General features: G+C 37.1%; 1 protein-coding gene across 1 annotated transcript; it reads left to right on the top strand.

Moving 5' to 3' along the window:
• Positions 1-1,209: 1,209 nt before the first annotated feature.
• Positions 1,210-16,165, top strand: LOC113418511 (vomeronasal type-2 receptor 26-like). Its single transcript, XM_026677412.2, has 4 exons — positions 1,210-1,239; positions 3,892-4,119; positions 5,346-5,472; positions 15,264-16,165. The coding sequence occupies exons 2-4, from the start codon at positions 4,042-4,044 to the stop codon at positions 16,163-16,165; spliced, it is 1,107 nt and encodes a 368-aa protein (XP_026533197.2). The 5' UTR covers positions 1,210-1,239; positions 3,892-4,041.
• Positions 16,166-16,827: the final 662 nt, after the last annotated feature.

The raw sequence follows: 16,827 nt of genomic DNA, 5'->3' as shown, positions 1-16,827 counted from the left end.
TATCTGGGAGACCTTATGGTTGGTGGCATTGTTTCACAGGCTGCAATTGTCTTCAAACAACTCAGATTAAATGAACCTCCCCCATCAGCAATGCCTGGAGATTTTATGTGAGGAATTTTACTTTTAATTACCTTTTAGAGATATCAGTCACTGAAATAGTAATATGTGACCCTGATATCTTACAACATAAGCTAATTACATCTGGTAACACTAAGAAGATACTGAGAAATTTTGTTTGGAAAATATTCATACATTTAATCAACATTCCCAAATCTTGGGCTCCTTCATATTTGTTTCTTTACCAGTTTTCTGAAGATGGGTGGGAATTGAAGCAAGATAGTATCTACTAGAAGTTTAATTTAAATATCTTCTTTTTCTTCCTGTAATATTTCACTTGTCTTCATTGCTTTATCCTGATCAGTCTCTTATAATGCTCCCTTTTTACATACATTTTTTCAAGATTTTGCCCTTCCAATTTCAGTAGTTTTTTTGACTGGGAAATATTTAATCATAATTTGAAAAATCATCTAGAAATGCAATCTTCTTTCAAGTAAGAAACTTTTATAGAAATGCTAAAGTGTGTACGCCTAGCTATTTGCAGAACTTTAAATAGCTATACCTTTAAAAACCATTTATTCTGAGTTCTAAGTACTTTCCAGATTCCTTTAGTTCCTTATTTTAAATATATTAAATTCATTTATATAATCAGACTAAATAATTATAAAAACTTTCACATATATGAATGCTTTTATCCCAATTCTTTTGCCTGTTGGTGCCTAACTTTGCCTAAATTTGCATGGATGATGTCCATTTATATGTAGTATTTATATATACCTGAGTGTGTATCTGGGAAAAAGTTATACACTGCTGTCAATTGTGCAGAGAATGAAGTGTTCTGAAGCTAAACATTGGTATTTTTTATCTCTATTTATATTCTCTCATTGCAGCCCCGTTGCTAAGAATTACCAACACATCCTAGCTATGGCATTTGCTATAAAAGAGATAAATGAAAACCCTCAAATCTTACACAATCTCACCTTGGGCTTCTATATTTATGACAGCTATGACAATGCTCAAAGGACATATCAGGCTACAATGCTGTTTCTCTCATCAGTGGAGAGACTGATTCCCAATTACAGCTGCAACATCCATAATAATTTACTATCTGTTGTTGGAGGATTGGATGCTGAAATCTCTCTTCATGTCTCTACCATCTTGGATATCTATAAAGTTCCACAGGTATTTTTTATTATGTACATGAAATTTAACATACATAAATCCTGTTAGGTAGTTTTAATTGCTACAGAACAAAATATTGTTGAATAATTTCTTAACATCCCTTTCAAGACAGTGTCACCTCTAATGTCTCATTCACACATAGCTCACCTTTTGCATGCTTTATTGTTAAGGTTTGATCCTTCTTAAAATGAACTCTTACATTCTATTTCTACAATATTATAAAAAATATCTGACCATGTGCTTTGGACATATTATGTTAATAAATAGTCTAAATTACATCCTTACATGACATATTGGTTCCACACTACACTTTATATTTCTGGAGTGCAAGGTAAGCAGAAAGGAGAAAGTGACAGAAAGGAAATACTGGCTTTTTGGGGAACAAAATGCAGGAAATTGGGAATCAACGGGAACAGATCTGTAAATACTCAGAACAGGAAGGCTGAAAGGAACATTCAACAAGTCAGACAAAGCAGCTAAAACTTAAAATGAGGTAGCAACAAAATATTGCTGGTTTTAATTTGGGTAAAAGCCAAATAGAAAATGAAAGCAGAATGCATCATTCCTTGCCTGTCAGGGAATATCTACAAATTCTATCAAAATAAGGAAGAAGGATCCATGTTCTTTCATGGATCATGAGCTCAAAAATATACTGAATCTCTCTAAATCATTTTTAATTCCAAAAACATTTCAGAATTTCCTAATGCAATTTAACATCATTGTGATGTTTGAAAGGATGTTCCAATGAATTCTACATTGAAGCACCACCATAGGATTTATGATAAAACAATTCATACATTAAATACAGCAGGAACTGAAATAGAATTTCGACTAAGGTTGAAGGTTGCTTTATGTAAGCACTGGTAGGGTTCTTAAAATATTTTATCTACATTGTAAGGGTTCTATGCATGCTGTTGTTATTTTTCCCCACTTCTCTCTAGCTTATTTATGGCTCAGCTCCATTGATGAATGAACAATCTGCAGAATTCACTTTTTACCAGATGGTTCCCCCAGATCCACTTCAATATACAGGAATTGTCTCACTGCTCCTACATTTTAGGTGGACATGGATTGGGATCCTGACCATGGATGATGACCAAAGTGAAAAATTTGTACAAACTATGATTCCTGTTTTTTCCAAAAGAGAGATTTGCTACTCTTTCATTGAAAAAATTGCCAAATTTAGTGATATAGACGGACTTTATGGTATGCTTCAGAAAGGAGTAAAAATCTATAATCAAGTCATGGGTAGTAACACCAATGCATTTGTGATCTATGGGGAATCCTTCACCATGATATTTTTGAGATGGTTGCAATATATACCAAGTATAGAAAATATAAGAACTAAAGCAAAAGGTATTGTGTGGATAATGACAGCCCAGATAGAGCTGACTGCCTCAGCATTTCAACGTTCCTGGAGTACAGAAATAATCCATGGTGCCCTTTCCTTCTCAATGCCCTCTGCTTATCTACCAGAGTTTCGGTCATTTGTTGCAAAGCAAAACCCTATCTTAAGTAGAAAGGAAAATGGATTTATCAGTCAATTTTGGCAAGATGCCTTTAACTGTGTATTCTCAGATGAGGTTGTGAGTGATGTGCTTGAAGACATTTGTACTGGGACAGAGGATCTGAAGAGCCTTCCTGCCCCTATTTTTGAAATAGACATGACTGGCCATAGCTATAGCATCTACAATGGTATTTATGCAATAGCTCATGCTTTCCATGCCATATCCACATCTAGATATAAACACAGAGCAATGGGGGTCAGAAGAGGAGGAAAAAATCGTAAACAAGATATCCTACAGGTAATACAGGTATTACAGGTAATCAATATCCTCATTTGCCAGAGCACCATGCATCTAAGTATGTTGGTAAGCCTGCATCTGCATTTCATCTGCTTTCCCATCTCCTGAATATGAAATAAAAGCTCATAGCTTTATCAGAATATTTCCTTTCCATCTGAATGTGATGAATTCTATTAAGTTCCTTGGTATGAAGTTTGGGCACTTAAAGTTATATATAAAGTTATATATTTGTGAGCATAATAATGGAAAATCCTCTTGTTTTCCTTCTGAATCTCTCATGGAACTGTGTTTATCTCTTACACCTGTTTTTGTATCTGTCTGTTTGTCTCTCTGACTCTGTGTGTGTGAGAGAAAGAAACAGAGAAATATGATAGCAGTGCTCCAATATTTGAAGGTCTCCTAAAAAGATGAGGGGGTCAAACTATTTTCAAAAGCACCAATAGGCAAGTTGAGAATCAATGGATGGAAGCTAACCAAGGAGAGAAGCAACCTAGAACTGAAGAGAAATAAAAGAGAACAACCAACCAGTGGAACAACTTGCCTTCAGAAGTTGTAGGTGCTCCATCACTGGAGGCTTTAAAAAAGAGCCTGGAAAATCATTTATCTGAAATAGTATAGGATCTTTGGCTTGCATAGAAGACTGGCAAGGTCCCTTCCAACTCTATTGCCTCTATGTGTATGCGAGATTCAATTACAATAAATTACGGTAAAAGATATGAACAAAGAATGAAGTTGTATATCTTTTTTTTCTTCTATGAAAACTATCATCATGGGAATGAGTAATTTAATCTGCCAAAAACTCTTGCATTTTTATTTATATGGTTTAATTATTTATTTATTTGCTCAGCTTCATTACTTTCTAAGAAGAGTCTCTTTTAACAATAGTGCTGGGGACCAGATCTCCTTTGACCAAAATGGCATAATAAGAGCTGGGTTTGATATTATCAACTGGATTGCTTTTCCAAACAAATCATTTCTTCGTGTAAAAGTTGGGAAGATGGATCACCTAGCTCCTCCAGATCAAGGTTTAACTATCAATGATGACCTCATTACATGGCACAATTTGTTCAACCAGGTAAGCTCCAGTTATCACACCTGGTTCTCAATTCTGACTTTTATTCTGGAATCAACTGAAGTGATTCACTTAACAACTGTAGCAACAGTTATTTCTGCCTTATTCAGAAATAGAAATTTTGTTCTCAGCTGTGGTTGTAAGTAAAGGTTGAGCTTGTATGCAGCATTGGTCAAACCAGAGTTTTTGCTTGATACAAGTAGAGTTAGTTATGACATGCTGATAAACTGATAGAGAACTAGTAAAATTTATATAGTGAAATTTATGTATCTAAATTCTTTCCAGGATGTGGATTCTAAATGAGATCATATAGATCAAGTGATTGCCTATATAAGAAACAATTCTGTCTAAATAAGAAATAATTGTGTCACTTTTGTGGCCTTTACTGATCATAGAAATCTAAGAATTTTAATACCTATGTCATTATTCCTAACCCAAATCATACTGGCCAAGGAAGTTGAGTGTGGATTAGAACCCCAATAAAGTAATAGCAGCAAGTGGCCACTCTTAGTCATAGTCCAATTTTAAATGAAATTACCAGATTAAAAAGATTGAAGAGGTTAGGACATAATAAATAATACTAGATGCATGTGGCTTGAATTAGATGAACTCGCTGTAAAAGACACCATATTAGCATATTATTACATGAACCCTAAATACTCTAGTGAGGTATAACAATTACTATATTTCAGCATTAATACCCAAATCTTCATAATAGCACAGTTGACTTCAGGAGTGACCATTGGGGGAATATTAAAATAAGAGGACATCCATTAGTATCACTTACAACATTTAAGATGTCTGGCAGTATATGATAAAGTGTTTGGATGCTCTTAGCTAAATTGAGGCAGGTAATTCTCTTATTTATTTTATCCAACTTTCTTAAAGTAAGCACCTGCAAGATGGTAGCCTCTTCTATTTTATTTACAATAGCAATATTTTTGTTTCTACCTTTTGGAGTACAATATTTTATGGCCTCCTAAACGTTCTGCAAGTTACTGTTTGAGAAATGGAAGTTAACTCTTTTGTTGGAAGACAATAATTTTGTTAAAGAGCTATTTTACTATATTTTATTGCCTTTTCTGCTTCAAACAAATTAATGGGGGGCGGGTTCAAAGTTTATTAATGTATGAATATAAGCAAAAGTGTTATGGACCAGAAAGAGATTAATGTGTGCATTAAATTGACAAAAATGAATGCCTTCTATTGTTATCTTCTTTCATTTCTAGGTGCAGCCTATTTCTATCTGTACTGAGAGCTGTTATCCAGGTTTCAACAAGAAAGTCAAGGAAGGGAAGCCATTTTGCTGCTATGATTGCATTCCATGCCCAGATGGGAGCATTTCAACTGAGAATGGTAAAAAAATAATCATTTGATCTAGATTACCTGAAACAAAATTGCCTAAAATTGAAGTACATGTAGTCTTCAACTTATGATCACAACTTAAAAGTGCTCAACTTATGAGCCCAAAATTTCCATTGCTAAGCAAGACAGTTGTTAAATGAACTTTGCCCAATTTTATGACATTTCTTGCCACAATTGTTAAACGAATCACTGCAGTTAAGTCAGTAACAAGATTGTTAAGTGAATCTGGCTTTACTTGTCAGAAGCTTAGAAAAGCTGATCACATGATCTCAGAATATTGTAACTGTCATGAATGCATGTCAGTTGCTGAGCATTTGAATTTTGATCATGTAACCACAGGTATGCCGCAATAATTGTGAATGTGAAAAATGGTCATAAATCAGTTTTTTCAATGCAGTTGTAACTTTGAACGGTCACTAAACAAATGTTCGTAAGTCAAGGACTACCTGTATATTATGTTTTGAGTTACTCCAGATAGTAAGAAGCTGTGATACATTGATAAGGCATTTCTCAAAGTGTTCAATAGAAGTTCAAACATAATTTGCTCATGAATTATCAGTAGCTATTTCCTGCTTTAGAGAATCAATCTGTCTTTTTTAAAATTAACATCTGTCATTGAGGAATTTATGAAATATTCTTGCATATATGCTCCTCTCTGTAAAGACTATTTAGATCATTTTTTGTTGTCTTTCTTCTTGACAGTTAACTGTGGGGTGCTTTGTGGCAGGTGCTTATCTGTTTGCATTCTAAAGTCCCAGAGTTTGGTGTCTTTATTTTCTAATACTTTGTCTATATTGTTGTTCCCACCAGTTCTTGTTTGCAAGCAAAAGATATTTCTTGAAAATATTCCTTTGAAGGTGTTGTTGATATTTTCATGTGTTTTTTCAAATTATTCCTTTTTTATCATGATAGATATATTATCTACATACTGGATCCATATTTTGGGTTGTTTGCATGGGAATTTCTAGACATTGCATTATGATCTCTGCTATGAGTCTTGAGAATGGTGATCTCGTGTGTGATCCTACAATTTGTTGGTATATATTTCCATCAAACTGAAAGCAGGTGGTGAGGCAAAGGTTGATAAAATCCATGATACTGGGGATTTACATCTTAGTGTATTTGGTATATTTGGACACATGAAACTATCAACATCTTCAAAGGATATTGTCATCAGCAGAGGGAGTATCAAATCAGATAACAGATAATCAGAGTTGGAAGGGACCTTGTAGGTCATCTAGTCCAACCACCCGCCCAAGCGGGAGACCCTACACCATTTCTGACAAATGGCAGTCCAATCTCTTCTTGAAAGTCTCAAGTGATGGCGCTCCCACAACTTCCAAGGGCAAGCTGTTCCATTGGTTGATTGTTCTCACTGTCAGAAAGTTTCTCCTTATTTCCAGGTTAAATCTCTCCTTGTTCAGTTTCCATCCATTATTCCTTGTCTGGTCTTTGGGTGCTTTAGAAAATAGCTTGACTCCTCCCTCCCTGTGGCAGACCCTCAAATATTGGAAGACTGACATCATGGTCCTTCTCTTTACTAGACTAGCCAAGCCCAGTTCCTGCAACTCTTCATTGTAAGTTTTAGCCTCCAGTCCCCTAATCATCCTGGTTGCTCTTCTCTGTACTTTTTCTAGTCTCAACATCTTTTTTATAATGTGGTGACCAAAACTGGATGCAGTACTCTAGGTGTGGTCTTACTAAGGCTTTATAGAGTGGTATTAGTACTTCCCTTGATCTTAATTGTATCCCTCTGTTAATATAACTTAGGATTGCATTAGCTTTTTTGGCAGCTGCTGCACACTGCTGGCTCATATTTAGCTGGTTGTCCACTAAGACTCCAAGATCCCTCTCACAGTTACTGCTATTGAGCCTGGTTTCACCCAGTCTATATGTGTACTTTTGGTTTTTCTTGCCTAAGTGTAGGACTTTACTTTTCTCTACATTGAATTTCATTTTGTTAGATATGGCCCAGTGTTCTAGTCTGTCAAGATCCATCTGGATCTTGAGTCTATCTTCTTGGGTGTTAGCTATTCCTGCCAGCTTAGTATCATCTGCAAATTTGGTAAGTTCCCCTTCTATTCCCTCATCTAAGTCGTTAATGAAGATATTGAAGAGTACTGGGTCTAAAACAGAACCTTGTGGCACCCCACTGCTAACTTCCCTCCATGTAGACCCATAAGACCCATGTAGACCCATTAAGGACTACATGTTGAGTACGGTTTGCCAGCCAGTTGCGAGTTCATCTAGTGATGGTGCTATCTATTCACTTTTTTCTAGCTTACTAAGAAGTAGGTTGTGGTCTACTTTGTTGAATGCCTTGCTGAAATCTAAATATATTATATCCACAGTATTTTGCTGGTCTACCAATTTCGTCACTGTGTTGAAGAATGAAATAAGATTGGTTTGGCATGATCTGTTCTTAAGAAACTGGTGCTGACTGCTAGTTATTACTTTACTTGTTTCTAGATGTTGGCAGATCTGTTTTTTTATTATCTTTTCCAGGTATTGATGTTAGGCTGATTGGTCTAGACTCTATAGTTTCCTGGGTCTGGTTTTTTGTTTTTTGCTTTTTTGAAGATGGGAACCACATCAGCTCTTTTCCAGTCCTCCCAGTACTCCAGAATTTTTGAAAGATATGGAGCAGTGGTTCTGATATGACCTCTGCCAGCTCCTTTAAAACTCTGGGATGTAATCCATCAGGCCCCGGTGATTTGTGTTCATCAAGATCAGACAGGTGTTCTCTTACTATTTTTTTGCTTATTTTAACTTTTATTTCTGGTCTGTCTTTTACAGTTATGTTTTTGGTGGGTTGAACTATAGTTTCTTTTTGCGTGAAAACAGATGCAAAGAATGAGTTAAGCAGTTCTGCTTTCTCTCTGTTGCCTGTTACTTCCTTGCCATCTTCTCTCTTTAGTGGACCGATTGTTTCCTTGATTTTTTTTCTTGTTATTTATTTGTTGGAAGAAACTTTTTTTATTATCTTTGGCTTTTGTTGCAAGTCTTTGTTCGTTTTGAGCCTTTGCTATCCTGACTTCGTCTTTGCAGATTCTGGCTATCTGCTGATATTCTGCCTTAGTTGTATGTCCTTCTTTCCATTTTTTGTACTTGTCCTTTTTTTCTTTCAATTTGCCAGAGAGATCTTTGTGCAACCATGCTGGTTTCTTCTTGGATTTCTTGTTTTTCTTTCTCAGTGGTATTGTGCTGGTCTGGGCTTCTATGATCATACTTTTTAGAGTTTCCCAAGATTCTTGAGTTGTTTTCTCCTTTAGGATTTTCATCCATGTAATCTTTCCCAAGTTCTCTCTGAGTTTATTGAAATCAGCTCTTTTAAAATCCAAGACTCTGGTGTCATTATGTTCTATTGCAGTGGTCCCCAACCTTTTTTGTACCAGGGACCGGTTTCAAGCAGAAAATTTTTGCAAGGACCGGGGGGGGGAGAGAAGAGAAGGAGGCTTCGCTCTCTCGCTGCTCCACCAGCCCAGGAAGAAACTGCTTCAAAGAAGCGGGGGCTTTCCTTTGCCGCAGCTATTCCGAGCGCCCGTTTCACCCCCATCCCCACCCCGCCCGCCCGCCCGCCCGTGTGCGCGCTTCAATCCACAGTGTCCCGTTCTGCCTGCCTGCCTGCCTGCCTTAGTTTCTGGTTGTTTGGGAGCAGCTTCGGCTGAGAATAATAACTATTTGCCTCTTTTACTCAGCCGAAGCTGTTCCGATTCAACCATTAACGAGGCAGGCAGGCAGGCAGAACGGAGCACTGGGTTGAACCCGCGCGTGCAGACGGGGCGGGCGGGCGGACGGGGGTGGGGTGGGGAAACGGGCGCTCGGAGGCGCTGGGCGACAGGAAAGCCCCCCGCTTCTTTGAAGCAGTTTCTTCCTGGGCTGGTGGAGGAGCGAGAGTGACTGAGAGAGCTGACCCAGAGAGAAGGACAGGCTTCGGTTGCTTCCTCCTCCCCTTCTTTCATTTGTGTCCTTGATCCCGATCCCAGCAGCATTCACCGAAGGTGAAGAAAGCCGCCATTTTTAAAAAAAAAAATCTTTGCGGCCCGGTAGAGAGTGCTCCGCAGCCTGGTACCGGTCCGAGGCCCGGTGGTTGGGGACCCCTGTTCTATTGCTTGTGTTTGTGTTATGTTGAATTCTAGTATGACATGGTCACTCTCACCCAAGGTTCCTGCAGTTTCAACTCCCTCTATCACTTCTTCTCTGTTTGTAAGAATTAAGTCCAGTATGGCTGTCCCTCTAGTTTCACCCTCTACCTTTTGGACAACAAAGTTGTCAGCTAGGTTGGTTAGGAACTTATTTGATTTCTCACTTGGTGTAGAATTATTTTTCCAATTGATATCAGGATAATTGAAGTCTCCCATTACTATTGTTGTGTGTTTCCTGCATATGTTTGTTAGTTGGCTGGCAAAAAGGACATCTATATTTTCTGCTTGATTGGGTGGCCTATAATGTACACCTATGACCATGTCATTCTTTTTTTTCTTTTATATTGACCCATATGCATTCTAGGAGGTTTTCATCTTTAGTTTCATGCATTTCTGTAGCAATATAGTGGTCCCTTACATACAGTGCAACTCCACCTCCACTTATCTGGTTTTTTTTGAATAGTTTGTATCCTTCTACCAGTATGTTCCAATCATGGGTTTCGTCCCACCAAGTTTCTGTTATTCCAAATATATCATATTTACCTTCATGTATTCATAGTTCGAGTTCACCCTGTTTGTTCCCCAGACTTTGCACAATTGTATATAAGCACTTGAGATCTTTATGTCTGACACTGTGTTTACTGTCTACATAACCTGTGTTGTGCCTGCCTGTCCCTACTTTCTTGCCACCTGTTTGATTAGTGCACATGGTATGGCACTCCCTATTAAATGCTTGGTTTTGGTTGGCATCAAGGTTGATCATCTTACCTGCACAAACATCTATTTTGCATGCACTGGTATCCTTATTAGTTTTAGGTTGCTGGGGACAGAAATGTTCTGAATCCATTAATTCTCTGTCCCCACTGTTCAGTTTAAATGTTTATCCAGGAAATCTGTGAATTTAATGCCAAGTAACTCATCTCTTTTGTACAGTTTTTCATTGGACCAGCTGCAGACATCATGACTAATAAAACCAAAGCCTTCCCCTTTACACCACTCCTTTAGCCACACATTAAACTCTGCTACATGCTGGCCTTTCCCTTTTTGTTCCTTGTATACTGGTAGAACCTCTGAAAAGATAAGCCTACAGCCCCAGAAGTTCATACCCCAAGCTCTGGAAGTCTTTCTGAACAGAAAGTACATCCTTCTGGGACAGATCATTTGTACCAAGATGGATAATAGCATCAACATCACAGTCCTTGCTGGCATTATGACTATCTTAAGAATACGCTTCTTGTCTCTGCTGGCAGTCGCACCTGGTAGACACCCGATCTCTTCCAAAACCTCAGTATCCTTTCCTAAATTTACATCCCTTACAATTGAGTCCCCAACCAGAAGGTGGCTTCTCTTTTTGGATATCTTTCTCTTCTTGTGTGACTGGTGCGTAATACCTGATTCACACTTTCTCCTTTCCAAAGTAAGTTCTTCTTCTAGGACCATGATCTCTGGCTTACTTGAGTTATCATTATCACAACTACCTTGACCTGTCACTTTAGTATCCCTATTAAGGTCAGCAAGGGCATTGTATCTGTTATGCTGGGACACAGCAAAAGTTTTGTGTATATGGTCCACAGCTCTCACCCTGCCAGATCCCATGGTTGTCCTGCCCTTTTCCTGTAGGATCTTTGTGGTAGTGGGGGCTGGTAGCACGGCAGCTCAATAGATGGCTGGCTTGGGCACCAAATTTCTGCTTGGAGAGCACAGATTAGAGATTCTAGATAGGTAATCTGTCCATGTAGACTGGTAATTTTTTTACAAAGAGGACAGTATCCAAGTTTGAAAAGAGTCCTGCGAAAGACACTGTAAAACAAGTATTGCACTAAACTAAGCCGGTCATTTTGAAATAAAATAAAATCACAATCTCAAGTGTGCTTACCCTAAATGTCTTATTGGTATTCTTGGTTTATACAGTAGTTATATTATTCTTGGCCGCTATCTTTCTCCTTTCTACTCACCCTCTGCTTCCTTCACAAGCAGCCAGCAGCTCCTTCCACAATCTCTGGGAATTTGAAATGCAATCAGAAACACAAATCTATCATAAAACCTGCTACACTAATCAAATGCTCCACAACTAAAATCACAACCCAAAACTACCACAAGACAACCTGTGTAAGAACTATTTAGATGAACCCAAATACATTGTAGCAACCCTAAACATCATGAAAAAACAGATCATTTCTACATCTTTCAACAAGATGTAGACTCATGCAACTTTATCAAAAGCTGCCTGACCATTTAACACACTACAGCATAATGAATACAATCCGTGAAAAAGGTAACACTACCATACATGAAAACATTTCAGAAACAACCGATAGATGATTACAACCACATGGCATCATGGTAGTACACAAACAAACTAAAGCCCTCCAAAACATCTTTAGTAAACCAAAAGAACCAATAGACTAAGAAAAGAATACAGGAGGTATATACATACAATCCTGACATTGTATCTCCATTCAGTGTAAGGTTTGTAAGACAATCCTATATAGGACAATCAGGCAGAAGACTAGCAGAGCATATCCATGGAGACCAACTAGAAATCAGAAGACATGATGAAAACTTCTTAATTGCATAAGACATATACAGACTTCACTGTAGTTTTAACTAGGAAACCATGAACATCCTAGAACAAGCCAAGTCCAAAAATGATAGAGAATTCCTGGACATTCCTGAAAACTGACATTCAGATAAATCAGCCATTAACAGGCACATAGAGATACACAACATCTGTGTATCATTTCAAAAGGAATAATCAAAAAGCTAAAAGACCATACCATCTCTGTGCTATCAATCAACATCCAGAAGAGATTAACACCAATATTAATATTATACAAACAATTAAGCAGGAAGCAATATCCCAAGCCAGGAACTACCAACTCTGACAATCAAACAGTAATCAACAGCATTGTAATATTGTTGCTGTTACCTAGTTTGATAATAAAATGTCTACAATAAAACAACCAAATTTAGAGAATACCAAGAACCCCATGGTTCAACCCTGAGCTACAAATATTCTCTTCTGACAGGGTCATTATTTTTCTGGACTCGCTATCCAGGGCTTCTAGTTCATATCTAATTTAGTCCACATATCCAGCTGTGTATTTAATATCTGAAATTGCTGAGGTGTTAATTGCCTTGTTGATTTCTCTTTCACTGAATTTGAACACTGTTTCACTCTTCTGGTGTTGTTGTAATATGCCTGTGCTTCTATTCTTAATGTAGACAGATTCTTCATTTTAAATAAAATTCAAAAGATAAAAAGATAGTTCTTCCGGTTTGCAGGGCTTCAGCGGCAGGCAGGAATCAGCGATCGTGCGTGGTTTCTGCCTGGGCTCGCTGCTGGAGCGCCCCGAGCCAGCTGGCTTCAGGGCTAAGCCACCCCGTAGAGGTGGTGAAGATGGGGGAGACCCAGCAGGGTCGAGGGGAGCTGCACCTCTCCTCCTCAGCTGGCTAAACTCCCTATCCCGAAGGCAGTAAGAGTGGTAAGTGGTCAGAAATGGCCACCTCAAAGAAGCACTCAGCCAGAAAAGAAAGTGCAGGAGGAAGTTAAGAAGTGAAAGTTTTTGGCTGACCGGGACAAAAAGTAACAACTAAGGTACCCTGGAATTTAAATTTTACAAAAGATACATCGCTCCCAAAGAAGAGTCGGAAGCAGCAAACGAAAGTGAAAAGGGAAAGTTTTTTTTTCTTCACTCTCCTTCCTCACGCTGACAACGAGAAGATCTGAATAAAGAAATCGGAAAAATCCGCTTTGGCACCAACAGGTAATTAAACTGGAAATATAATTAAATGCCAAAGGGACAATAAAGATTTCTGAACACTAAAAAATCCTTTTTTGCTATAAGTGGGAAGGGAGAGGAAAAGAATAAGGGCAGGACTTGGAAGGAGGAGACTGCTTGGAATTCAAAAGAATTTAAAGTTAAATATTAACAAGACTTCTAAAGGATACATTTTAACTGGAACTTTGCAACTAAATAGTAACCCCAAGAAGAAAGTGAAAAAAGAAGAAAGTGTTAAAAGAAACAGCTTGTGTGTATTTGGATTGTTTGGTGACTTTGGGACTTTTGGAAATCATATTTGAATGACTAAAAACAATTGGGTGCTTGTTCAAAAAAAACCCTCTACAATGGCATCACCTCTGGATGAACTGAATGAACTGGATGAACTGAAAATCGAATTTAAAAAATATAAAGAAGAGGAACAAGAAGGGAAGGGCTCCTTTGGTTCCATTTTTCAATTCTTAGAAATGGTGATTGGTGTCTACAAGAAACAATAAGAAAAGACTGCGCAACAAGAAGATTGGGACAAAGAAGAAGCCATCTTTAATGAACAAGTAACTTTATCAGGGAAAGAAAGGGGAAAGGGGGGAAAGAGAATGGAGAATTTAAGACCTAAAAAACAACCAAAAAGGGGGGAAATAATGTGAAAAGTGAATATAATGTTAGAAAGCAACAGAAAAGGGGAATACAGAAGAGGGAAATAGAGGTGGAGAGACAAGGGGGTAAAAAGGGGAGAGAGATGAAGCAAGGGAGGAAGGATGGGAAGAGAAGTTACAAGGTTTGGAGCAAGATGTAAAAGAAACAGGACTTATTCAGAGATAATGGGTGAAAATTTAACTGAAAAAGCTATTCTGCAAAGGTACATAAGATTGTATTGTTATATTTGTATTAGAAATAATGTTAGAAAATTGGAAATAACATATGATTAAAAAGTGGGATAAAACAGTCAGTGTAATTCAGTGAAACTTTTGTGAACAAAATAAATGAAAAGAAATAAATGAGAGAATTGAATTAGGAAGGAATGGGAACATTTTAATTACTCAATGTTTTATAAAATATAAGTGAAGTGGGGGGAAAATAACTATGGAAAGTTTATAAGTGTTCCCATAGAAGTATGATACCTATTTGAAAAGTAATGTGTAAAATGTTTAAGATTTAAATAAATATTAATATTAACGATAGAATTGAATTGGTATGGATTGTTGTTTTAATTATATTATATATTCATAATTTTTTCTTTTTTTAAAATACAGTGTGTAGTTTTAGAATGTACCAAGCAGAATCTGAACGAAAGTTATGTATTATATTAAGTGTTATAATTTTAGGGGAAAGATATAAAGGCGTCATACTCCAATCAGTGATCACAGGAGAAATTTTGATTAATGAGAAAAGATAATAGACAGCTGAAACAGGACAGACAAAGAATATAAGTATGATGATTTGAAATGAGATGAAATAAATAAAATAAAATTTTAAAAGTTGAAAGAGGGGAGAAGTTATATAGAAAATGTAGAATGCTAATAAGATATGGAATGGAATATAAAAATGAGCATGAATTGGAATTTGTGTCTGCACGAAGAGACGTAACCCAGGATCAGGCTGCTTTCAAAAAAGATGTTTTATGTTTTTATGTTCTATGTTTTGTTTGTTTATGTTTGTTTTTAAAAATCAATAAAATTTTCAAAAAAAAAGATAAAAAGATAGTTAAGTTGTTCAAAATTTATCAAAAATCAGTGAGTTTGAAGACTTTCTAGAAACCTAATTTTTGTTTTAAAAGTTGGTTTATCACTATGATAGGATTCATATTCATGACATGCTTGCAAAATAAACATAAAATCTTTTCTTCTTTTTTTAGACAAAAATGAATGCTTTAAATGCAAAGACGACTGTTATCCCAACACAAGAAAAGACTTCTGTGTTCCAAAAATTGTCAGTTTCTTGACTTACAAAGAACCTTTAGGGTTGAGTTTAGCCTGTCTTGCACATTCTTTTTCCCTAGTCACAGTTCTGGTGCTAGGAATATTTGTAAAGAACCATAACACTCCCATTGTCATAGCCAACAACCGGGATCTGACCTATATTCTCCTCATCTCCCTCCTGCTCTGCTTCCTTTCATTGCTACTATTCATTGGCCAGCCTGGAAAGGTGACCTGTCTTCTCCGACAAACAACTTTTGGAATGATTTTCTCAGTGGCTGTTTCTTCTATTTTAGCCAAAACCATCACAGTGGTTCTTGCTTTCATGGCTACCAAGCCAGGATCTAGCATGAGAAAATGGGTGGGGAAGAAATTAACCAATTCCATTGTTGTTTCCTGCTCCCTGATCCAAGCAAGCATCTGTATTTTGTGGTTATCAATGGCTCCCCCTTTCCCAGATGTTGATATGGTCTCAGTGCCTGAAAAAATTATACTACAATGTAATGAAGGCTCTGTGGCCATGTTTTATTGTGTCCTTGGCTATATGGGTTTCCTGGCTCTTATCAGCTTCACAACAGCTTTCCTTGCTAGGAAGTTACCAGACAGTTTCAATGAAGCTAAGTTCATCACATTCAGCATGTTGGTCTTTTGCAGTGTTTGGTTGTCCTTTGTCCCAGCATATTTAAGCTCCAAGGGAAAATACACGGTGGCTGTTGAGATCTTTTCCATCTTAGCCTCCGGTGCTGGGCTTCTCAGTTGCATCTTTTTGCCAAAATGCTATGTCATTGTGTTGCGACCAGAATTGAATAACAGGGAACAATTAATTAGAAGAAAAGAATGATAAAAATCATTTGTTATATTCTTGATCAATCTTCTAGGAATAGAATTCTGTTTCTGTATTCATAGTAGAAGATTTTGGAAAATAGTACTTTTAACTATTTCTCTATATATATTTTGCCAACTCTATCCCTATTCATTCACTGAAATTTTGATTTCTGTGTCTAAATTATTAAACTTAAGTTGTGGACCAGTTCTCTAAAATGATCTAGGAATGGACCAAGATTAGAGAGAAAATTCTGATAGGTGCTCTAATATCTGTTAAATTGTAATGCATTTCATGGTCTGGTCCCTATTGTAGTATTGACATGGTCTCCTCCTTTTCAGTCTTATGTATTGTTCTGAAAACCCCCAATTAATATGCAATAAACTTAGATAATAAAAAAAGTATTGGTCTTAAATGTATTTTGTAGTTCTAACACTGTCTAACAGAAAGAAAAACAAAAGAGGCAGTCACTCCTGGTTGGTATTGGGATGGTTAACTCACCATCTACTGTATTGGCAACACCAGAAATGATGAATACAAAGTCCAAAAGAAACGAGAATTACTGGCAGGAAGTAATGGCAAGCAACATGTGCAACAGAATTACAACTTATTTGTAATAACACAAATGCCTTTTTCACAAGGAAATGAAAAAACTATTGTATGTTTGGCTAATGAAATAT

Source organism: Notechis scutatus, chromosome Z (genome assembly GCF_049901735.1).
Source record: "Notechis scutatus isolate UNSWTSFEM ecotype Mainland chromosome Z, rNotScu1.2, whole genome shotgun sequence".
Lineage (NCBI taxonomy): Eukaryota > Metazoa > Chordata > Lepidosauria > Squamata > Elapidae > Notechis > Notechis scutatus.
The sequence above is the reverse complement of the archived record's forward strand: the minus strand, read 5'-3'. Positions and strand labels throughout refer to the sequence as shown.

What these genes read in the sequence shown, in the direction of transcription:
- LOC113418511 (XM_026677412.2), top strand. Translation starts at nt 4,042, where the DNA reads ATGGATCACCTAGCTCCTCCAGATCAAGGTTTAACTATCAATGATGAC. An exon ending in GGCACAATTTGTTCAACCAG is followed by an intron (nt 4,120 to 5,345) that starts GTAAGCTCCAGT and finishes TTTCATTTCTAG; the next exon opens with GTGCAGCCTATTTCTATCTG. An exon ending in GAGCATTTCAACTGAGAATG is followed by an intron (nt 5,473 to 15,263) that starts GTAAAAAAATAA and finishes TTCTTTTTTTAG; the next exon opens with ACAAAAATGAATGCTTTAAA.